The 9,700-nt window shown below is 34.5% G+C and overlaps 1 protein-coding gene across 2 annotated transcripts; it reads left to right on the top strand.

The window, feature by feature from the left end:
* The first annotated feature begins 3,967 nt into the window (after window positions 1-3,967).
* LOC111402376 (cold-responsive protein kinase 1) lies at window positions 3,968-7,543 on the top strand. 2 transcript variants are annotated; one of them, XM_023030619.1, is made up of 8 exons: window positions 3,974-4,107; window positions 4,582-4,655; window positions 4,772-4,912; window positions 5,102-5,217; window positions 5,316-5,526; window positions 5,722-5,959; window positions 6,429-6,579; window positions 6,913-7,543. In XM_023030619.1, the coding sequence occupies exons 3-8, from the start codon at window positions 4,846-4,848 to the stop codon at window positions 7,303-7,305; spliced, it is 1,176 nt and encodes a 391-aa protein (XP_022886387.1). In that variant the 5' UTR covers window positions 3,974-4,107; window positions 4,582-4,655; window positions 4,772-4,845; the 3' UTR covers window positions 7,306-7,543. The 2 variants fall into 2 exon arrangements, with proteins under 2 accessions (XP_022886386.1, XP_022886387.1); XM_023030618.1 differs by lacking the exon at window positions 4,582-4,655 and having other exon boundaries at window positions 3,968-4,107.
* The last annotated feature ends 2,157 nt before the right edge of the window (window positions 7,544-9,700 follow it).

Genomic DNA, 9,700 nt, shown 5'->3' with positions numbered 1-9,700 from the left:
AAAATTGAACTCTGAAAGAAATTCCTACCAACGAGCCTGCTTGCTCGATAGTTTTGGTTGGAACATGAAGTGACTAACTGCAGTGTTATCCGTCTTCACAATAAATGGAGACCCAAGCAAATAGTGACGCCATCCTCTGAGACAATGGACTACTGCCAACAATTCATTTTCATGTGCCGAGTAACGACGTTCTGTTTGGTTTAACTTTCGGCTCTCTTATACTACCGGATGTCCTTCTTGCATGAAGTCTCCACCAAGTGCAAAATCTAAAGCATCTGTATGAACTTCAAATGGTTTGGTCATATCCGGTAAGGCTAAAACCGGGTTCATCCACATGGACTTCTTCAACTTTTCAAAAGCAGTTTGGCATTGGGATGACGAATCACAATCCTTATCCTTCTTTGTCGATTCGGTAAGTGGCAGTGCAATTTCTGATTAGTCTTTCACAAATCTTCGATAGTAATTGCATAACCCAAGAAATGAACGTACATCATGTACGATTTTTGGTGATTGCCAATCTTTGATGGCTGTAACCTTCTTCGAATACATGCGGATTTTACCCTGTTCAATGATGTGACCCAAGAAACTGATAGATGTTTGAGCAAACGAGTATTTAGACGGCTTGGCATAAAGTTCATTCTCCCGTAGCCGATTAAAAACTTACCTCACATGTTGGACATGTTTCTCTAATGTCTCGCTGTAGATTACTATGTCGTTCAAGTACACCACGACAAAATCATCTAAGAACCCGTGAAGTACCTGATTCATCATAGTACAAAATGTTGCTGGAGCGTTTGTCAAACCAAAAGGCATCACTTTAAATTCAAAGGCTCCATATCTGGTTACCACCGTAGTCTTTGCTTCGTCGCCCTCCTTAATCCGAACTTACCAGTATTCGGACCTAAGATCAATTTTTGTGTAATATTTCGCTCGACTCAGTCGATCGAAGCAATCCGCAACCAGTGGAATAGGATAGATATTCTTTACAGTAATCTTGTTCAAGGCTCGATAGTCACAACACATTCTAAGAGAACCATCGCCCTTTTTCTGAAACAATACAGGAGCTCCGTATGACGACTTCGCAGGCACAATGATTCCACTCTCCAACATTTCTTTCAATTGCTTTCTAAGCTCTTTAAGCTAAGGCTGACACATACGGTATGGTGCCCTGACGGGAGGTTTGGCGCCTGGAATAAGTTCAATCTCTTGATCAATCGTCCTTCTTGGTGGTAATTTCTTTGGTAATTCGTTCGACACGATATCCTCAAATTCCTGAATAAGCCTTTTAACGGGTTTTGGAATAGGACCATTCGCCTCTTTGATCTCCTCTAATCGAATAGTGCACAAAAAAAGGTTCATTTCTCTTAAAACCCTTACTAAATTACATGACTGAGATACTCTTCTCGCCCATCCTCCCAACTTGAAGTAATATTTACAATGTGCGGTCGAAGTTAGGCAAACTACGACTGCGATAGTGTCAAGGCGCTAAGTAAAGCTGCGGTCCTTAACACCTCGACTTGATCAGGCTAGACAATAATGTAGAGCGCGAGCCTGATTGAGCTTGCTAACTGGTGCCACATGGGCATAATTTGAAACCTCCATAGCATAGGTATAATAATAGTCCTCCAAGTCCATTTATGAATATCCACATAATGCATGAACTTTTTGGGTTGAAAAGATCATAAAGTTGCGAGGTGATCCGTTGTCGAGGTGATGTTCTGGCATAAATTGTTTTACCTTCCTTTTGTTAGGTGATTGATTGTTTAGTAGTGCACTTGACCACAACACATAAGTCACGCTTTCCAATTTCTCTTCTTCGAAAATGATGTCTCCATGAATCTCACATTTTTAGAGGGAAGCAGGCATCACTAGAGCGAACATGATTTTTATCTTAGAATTGAAATCTCAACTTGCCACTATTCCTTGCACAATTACATTTATCACTTTTCCCAGCGAGGTGGGGGTGTTCATCAACTTTTTTCTTTTCCATAATCATTTTTCATGTACTAAGGTAAAAACCCTCTTCTCAACAAACATTCGATCTCCTCATTCAATTGGCAACTATCAGTGTCATGTCCATAGTCTCTACGAATGTGACAATATTTCTTCTAGTCTATTTTTTTGACAGGGTCAATCATGGATCTAAGCTACTCATAGGATTTCTATCAACACCTTAGCACGTAAAGTGTTTAAAGGAGTGAAAGTCCTAGTATCTTCCTTTTACTGTCTATTAAATCGACCACGGGCATTATCCTTGATTGTATGATTATTTTCATGTTTATACTATCAATTGAATTTCACCCATTATGTAACTTTCTCTTGTAGATCTTAGGCTCCCTATACTCACAAAGATTCTTTTTTGACTATGTACGCCTCTTATACATCCATATATTTATCTCTATTCTTTTCTCAGCGACTCATGCATCATTTATAGGGATTCTTTGAAAGGGACATTTTGAACCAATTCGATGTACTATTTTATTATGAGGATGACAGTTGATATTTGAAGATCCTTGATTCCTACTGTGACTCTGTTGAATCTGGTCAAATAGTATTGCAATGACTCGTCCTTTTCTTGGACAACTTGCATCAATCTGATGGATGTCTTCATTTTTTTCTTGCTAGTCAAGTAGTGCATCATAAAATTTCGAGAGTGCTCATCAAGTGGTTTGATCGATCGAGAAGCCAAAGTTGTTATCCAATCTCTAGCCTCTCTCTTAATGTCGGGAGAAAGGATTAGTAAAACAACGTCAGGCACTGGATACAGCCTCACCCATGTTAGCTAAAGTGCATACTAGACAAAGATATCCACTAATCTACCATAGTATGTTGGGCAACTGATTGTGTTACTAAAGATGGTTTACACATGAGGATTTCCCAGTGGAACTGCATGTAGTTTATGTGCCGGTTCGACTGTTCTATGAGCCTTACTAAGTAAGAAGTCCATCATTGGCCCCCATTTAGGTCTCCAAGGTATTAAACTAAGTCATGGTGACATACTTTCACCTAATTTTGTCTCGCTTTTAGTTCGTGGTCTAGTCATAGGTTTTATGTCCAATTTCAACAAACAGCATCAATAGAGTTATTTTGACATGGCTTCTCAACTTCCTTACTAAAACAAGATAGTGTCAACCACTTCTGCAACTTGGTTAACTACAAAAATAGGTTGGTGTTATCTCCTAGTTTAACCGTTGACACGAGGGTAAGTGTATGGAGAGAAAATATAATGCGAATGTAAAAGAGTTGTAAGTAAAAAATTTGGTAAAGAGTTCCTTTGTAATACTTGACACCTTTTGGGGAGCATTTATAGGAAGTCAATTTCTGTACACTTACCAAACGATTTTTGCTGGTGCACCAATAGATTTTGTCCGCGTGCTAACGATTTCTCTATGTGACGATAGGTTTCTATCCACGTAACAAACGATTTCCTCATCTTTTGCACGTGTACTTTTTCCTACTGAAAGCTTTTTCCCTTAGTATTTCTTTAATTTAGTTTCGTTTGATTAGGTCGAGGTTCTTTTGAGAATCTTGATGAGTGAGGTGCATAAACAAAACATGGGGTTTTAGCCTTTTAGGTCTAATGTCCAAAGTATTGAACTTGGTGAGAGTAATCACCATAGTTGACTTGACTATAATTTTTTAAAAAATTGATTAAAAATTGAACATAGTCGTGTTGTGGGGTTCATCTAAAAATCAACTTATATTATATTTTTCTTAGCTTAGAAGCACACCAAAGAAGTCAAAAGTAACTAAAGTTCAATTAAAATTAAAAGATTTTCTAAAACTGAATATTAAATTTATAAAAACTCGTAGACTTGTGTTTTAGCATTCCACATTTTGCTATTTTTACATAATAATATTTAATAATGCTATTTGTACGTAAATAGTTACGCAATAGTTTACATAACATTCCGTTCAAAATAAATATTTGGTCTTTAATTAATTTTCATATTGGAAAATAAATTTTTATCCCATTCCATGTGGTCAACAAGCTGAAAGTTCCATAGTGTCATTTCATCGTCAACATTCAGCTCTAATAATCTGAAATTAATAATCACTGTTTCTCCTGCTGAAGATTTTTCCCAAATAATTTTATGAGCTTTTGAGGTGATTTTTGGTTTCTTTTAACGCTTTATTATATCACTGTTCAGCTTCTTCGATATTTTAATTACAAATTTCTTGTAGATTGATACACCCTTTAAGGAAACACTGGGCAAAAAACCAGTTGAAATAATTCTATCATGATAGTGACAACGAGGTTAATAGATTAATAGAATTGATATTGGTTGATGATTCAATCTTTTTATAGTTTTCTTTTATGGTATTGTAAAATATTCTGCCTGTTGCGATGCCAATTGCTATTATAGTTTTCCCTTGTTCAGGCTTAATAGCAATTGAAAAACGGGATAATTTTTAGAATTAACTTCGATGAAACAACTCTCAGGTTGGGACGGTGTTTGTTTAATTGTTTTTTTATTGATCTTTTTGTATAATATTTCTAGTCTTGCGTGTTATTCAATAGAAAATTTAGTTGTATTTCCCTATGGAGCTTTTTCTGAAATTTTGTAATATTTTGCAAAGAAAAACCACTGTTCATGATCAGTTTCATATCATCTACTGCCCAGCTTTACACGCGGGAGAACAAACCCGTTTAGGTACCAAAAATACAAAATCTGATATATGATTATAGTATTATACACATCACCTTCAATACTCGCTGACTTGATTATGCATGAAAAAGAAATATGAGATGCTTTATCTGATTTGGCAGGCTGTCTTAGCGTTCCATTGAAGTGCTATTTCTGTGGTTCAGACAGAGAGGAGCCACAGGTAGATTCCATAGTCATGACTTGCTTTTCTTTCTTATGCAACAGAAGATTGGAGGTTGCTAAACATTCAGCCGAGCTTGATGGTAAATTTCTAAACTTCTATGTACAAATGCAATGCTCAAAATTGTGTAATAGATAAAAGTCACTGTTTCAAATTATACATCATTTCTAACTACCTTAGGATGTGCATGGATAGGCTGTGCACGACCTTTTTTCTCTCGACCTTTTTTTTTGTTCATATCTTAACGATAGAAAAATTGAATATTGAACAGAGCTCTCTGGTTTCGACAATGTTAATCTTTACTCATACAAGGAGCTGAGAATTGCGACCAATGGTTTTAGTGATATCAATAAAATCGGGGAGGGAGGATATGGTTCTGTTTATAAGGTAAAAAAGGGTTCTCTGTCAATTTTATCCCATTATTATTAACTATTTCTAGATTGGAGCTTGACTTTTTTTAAAAATAAAATGTCTTGTATCAAAAGGGAAAACTTAAGAATGGGAGGATGGCTGCCATAAAGGTTCTCTCTTCTGAATCAAGGCAAGGAGTAAAAGAGTTTATGACAGAGATTCAAGTGATATCTGATATAGAGCATGAAAATTTGGTTAAGCTCTATGGCTGTTGTGTGGAAGCCAATCAACGGATTCTTGTTTATAACTACCTCGAGAATAACAGCCTGGCACAAACGCTTCTTGGTATGGCTGCTTACCTAGTTTTCATCTCATGTTTTCTAGTTCGTGACATGAAGTTTTCTGAAATTCACCAAGGAGTTTTTCTGTGGCTATTTTTTCTAGTGACACTTCAATATTTCATTTGATAATGCATATGGAATTTGTATGGACTCTTCTTCAGAAAGAAATGAATCCGACGTTCTTAAACATCCTTCGTAGGTGGAGGTCACTGCAGCATCCAGTTTAGCTGGCAAACACGGGTTAAAATTTGCATTGGAGTTGCAAGAGGACTTGCCTACCTTCATGTGGATGTGAGACCGCATGTCGTCCACCGGGATATTAAAGCAAGTAATATTCTTCTTGACAAAGATTTGACCCCTAAAATTTCAGATTTTGGTATGGCGAGACTCATCCCTCCCAACATGACTCATGTCAGTACAAGGGTGGCTGGAACAATGTAAGTTGTAAAATATACGGGAGATGTTTAAAGAACTTGTACCTTTTACCATCTTGTAAAGTTCATTGAATGTGTGATTTAAAGCATGCTTAGCTAAGCTTAAGATGTTTACTTATAAGTGGATAAGTAAGTTTTAAAGTAAATAATTTTTTTAACTGATCAAAGTTGGAAATAAATGAGAGTTTCTTTTACTTGGAAATGACTTTTGCTAATTTTTAAGCTTAGCCAAACTTGATCTTAGAAACATTGCTTACAGCTGGTTGAATAATCAGCCAACGGAGGCTAGATTAATGAGTGGTTGCTGACTGAACTTTTTGTTGCTTCTAGTTGGTTACTCTTGTTCAATTCAGAATATTATGATTCAATGGGTACTGTTTTTAACATCTGTCTCTGCTGCTGCTTCTACTTTTTTTCATGTTACGGAAATACAATTATTAACTCATAATTTTATCTGTGTCTAATGCTGCAGAGGTTATTTGGCACCAGAATATGCAATAGGAGGTCAGTTGACGCGTAAGGCAGATGTTTACAGTTATGGTGTTCTTCTTATTGAAATTGTGAGCGGAAGATGTAACACAGACACAAGATTACCTGCTGATGAGCAGTATATTCTTGAAAGGGTAAATTATTCAGGAACCTCATGATTTATTTATCTTTTGCTATCTCACGACTACTGAATATGGCAATACGCTCTTAACGAGTTCTTTCAGGAAGCTTTTTTTAGGTTACATGGGAGGTAAATGTCATTAAATAGTATGCAGTGGTATCTTGTTTATATTGGTTTGGATATTTATTTTCTTTTTGCCGCAATATTTTAGAAGTTACTTTTTTCACTAGCACGAGTTTAACTTACTTTCTAGGAAAGTAATTCTTAAGCTTAGCTAAAAATGTCTTAGGATATTTTTTATGGCCAACCCCAGTATTTTTTCTTTCTTGTTAAAATTTTGGTGCAGACATGGCAACTTTACGAGAGAAACAAATTGGTGGCACTTGTGGATACATCGCTAAATGGAGACTTCGATGCTGAACAGGCTTGCAGATTCTTAAAGATCGGTCTTCTCTGCACACAAGAATCTCCAAAGCTTCGACCTTCCATGTCGACTGTTGTTCAAATGCTAACCGGTGAGAAGGACGCCAATGAAAATATGATTAGCCAGCCGGGCTTAATCTCTGACTTCATGGACCTGAAGGTTCGTAGTGCCCCAGAAACGAAGCCTGATATCAATAGTAAGTCTCCCAATTACACATCATATGGCTTTGATGATTTGAAGAGTTCAACACTGTCCTTGGGGACTTCTTCTCAGACCACGACAACGTTTGCTTCAGCACACGATAGAACTGTCTAAACTAAAAGTTTTGCCGCAGAGAGAGATTTATCGGGTTTATTTGCATCATCTTATTTGTTTTGCTGTATATGTTAGCTTTGTGTAAATTGTTCTACTCAAAGCTGTTTTTCTTTCTCTTTCTCTTTTGGTTTTTAGTATGTATTCATGGTGGTTCATTATAAAGATTTTCAGGAAAGGGGTGCTTTTGTAAATGCAGTTACTTTATCCATTGAAAGAAGTTAGTTTTCTTACGTCTCCATTTCTCTAGTTTGCAAATACTTCTGAAATAGTATTTTGCCACAAATATTTCTTGTATTACTTTATAATAGTTCAATTATTGCACTGAATAAAGGAAACAAAAGAGTTCATACATCTTAGGTTTCAGCACTTTGTATGTTGTATATTTATTTCATATTTTTGCAGTATAAAATTTACCCTTTAATAGTACTCGATGAAATTTTGCCCCCGTTTGACCTCCATTTTTTTTCTCATTTTTTTTCTCTCTCTTATTTTCAATTATACACTCTTCTATCAAATAATATTACGTAAAAATAAAAAATTTTCATTTTTTTTTCAATCACACATTTTTCAAAAAAGCATTATTCTAATCATTAAAATTTGGGGATGGCTTGCTCGTACACGAAGTAAATTAGAATAGTCAAATGAGATTTTAATGATTAATTATTCTCAAATAGCACTTGCATGCGTAGGCTTTTCTGTTCATGTCAGGATGGCCAATAAATTTTTTTTTTTTTTTAAATTGTTAATGGTTATATTTAAAGCATGTTTTTTTCTCATTTTCATAGTAAAAATGCATTTTGTAATAGTGATTGTTGAAAAATGTGTGGTTAAAAAATAAGGAAAAGTTTTAGTTTTGCATGTAATATTATTTTATTGAAGAGTGTATGGTTGAAAATAAGAGAAAGAAAAATGTATTTTGGAAAAAATGGGTACCAAACAAGGGCTAACACTTCATTTTTTCTTGATTACGCTACGTAATTGTATTAAAGATTTTCAATCTTCGTTATTTTAAACTCTTTTTTTTTTTCCTTTTTATAATTATAGGTTAGCCCTTATTTGGTTTAAATCAAAATCAGATTTTTAGTAATTTTTAATAAAAATTGATAAGATGGATGGTTGTCAAAATGTGTACTTAAAAATTGTTGATTTTGAATTAAATTTTTTTCGATATTTTAATTGAACCAAATATTATGTAATAGCATGCTTTGACATTGGGACCAATATTATGTCCTATTTTTATATTTAAAATATATGAGGAAGAAATGAGCCTTTAATTCTTTATATGCTCTATTAATGAAATTTTTTAACCTTCTAATTAGTGAAATACTGATCATAGGAATTGGGCCTGGGGCATGGTTTTATTTGGATCTGTTTCGATTCCAATCTGGAATCAAAACTAAATTAATATGTTCGGATGAATTTCATCCCAAACTAACCGACTCTAACTCTTAAATTGAACCCTCGATTTGATTTGTTCGGTTCGCTTAGTTGATTTGAATTTTTAGTCCAAATTGATTTTCCAAGTTTTGGGCTCACTTAAATTACAAAAACTAAAATAACCAAATAATTTTATATTACAAGAATTATTGACTAACAAATAAAATCAGGCTAATAGAGATAAATCAAATAAAAACTTAAAAGTTTTATTATTTTTCAATGTAATATATAGTCTAAATGTTTGAGTAGCAAAAAAATGTTAAGTATAGCATAATGAGCTTCCAATGGGAAATTCCTAGTGCTATTACATACTGGCTACATGATAGATTGGAAGGAATCGAAATATAGTTATGAAATTAGGGCTTATCTTTTTCTTTTTATTTTTCTTAATAAAAAAAAAGTAAATATGTAAGTCGTTTGGGTTGGTTCTGTTAATCTACGTTTGAGACTTCAAACCATGACAAAATCTTCCCACCGTGATTTTTTTAAAAGAATATCAAACCAAACCAATTACTTGCATCAAACCGATTCAAGTTGATTCGAATTGATTGAGTTGGTCGATTTTTCGACTTTTTTTGCTTAGACGTAGATAGGACACGGTGAAATTCTTTTGAGAACTTGGCCATAAAACGCTTTTTCCGAAAGTGAAGACTACACCAAAGGTAACTGCAGAGTGTGATTAAGCGCGATAAGGAACTTTCATTTTTAGAGTGTGTTTGATCCACATTCTTTCAAAAAAATATATTATTAAATAGTAATTTGACATCATTTTAACCCACATTCTTAAATAAAATAATACTACATATAAATCTAAAAAAAATTCTTATTTTTAAAACACACATTTTTCATCGATTTACTATTAAAAAATGCATTCTTGTTGAAATAATGTGGCTCAAACAAGGGCTTAAACTACTAAATAACAGTAACACAAGTGGAAGCAACCAAACAAACAAGGGGA

Source organism: Olea europaea, chromosome 10 (assembly GCF_002742605.1).
Source record: "Olea europaea var. sylvestris chromosome 10, O_europaea_v1, whole genome shotgun sequence".
Classification (NCBI taxonomy): domain Eukaryota; kingdom Viridiplantae; phylum Streptophyta; class Magnoliopsida; order Lamiales; family Oleaceae; genus Olea; species Olea europaea.
Note: the sequence above shows the minus strand (reverse complement) of the source record. Positions and strands in the feature narration are given on the sequence as shown.

Bases quoted from the DNA above. Each gene is read 5' to 3' on its own strand.
- LOC111402376 (XM_023030618.1), top strand. From the start codon at position 4,846: ATGACTTGCTTTTCTTTCTTATGCAACAGAAGATTGGAGGTTGCTAAA. The intron at 5,218-5,315 runs GTAAAAAAGGGT...TTGTATCAAAAG, and splicing joins GATATGGTTCTGTTTATAAG to GGAAAACTTAAGAATGGGAG. The intron at 6,580-6,912 runs GTAAATTATTCA...ATTTTGGTGCAG, and splicing joins AGCAGTATATTCTTGAAAGG to ACATGGCAACTTTACGAGAG.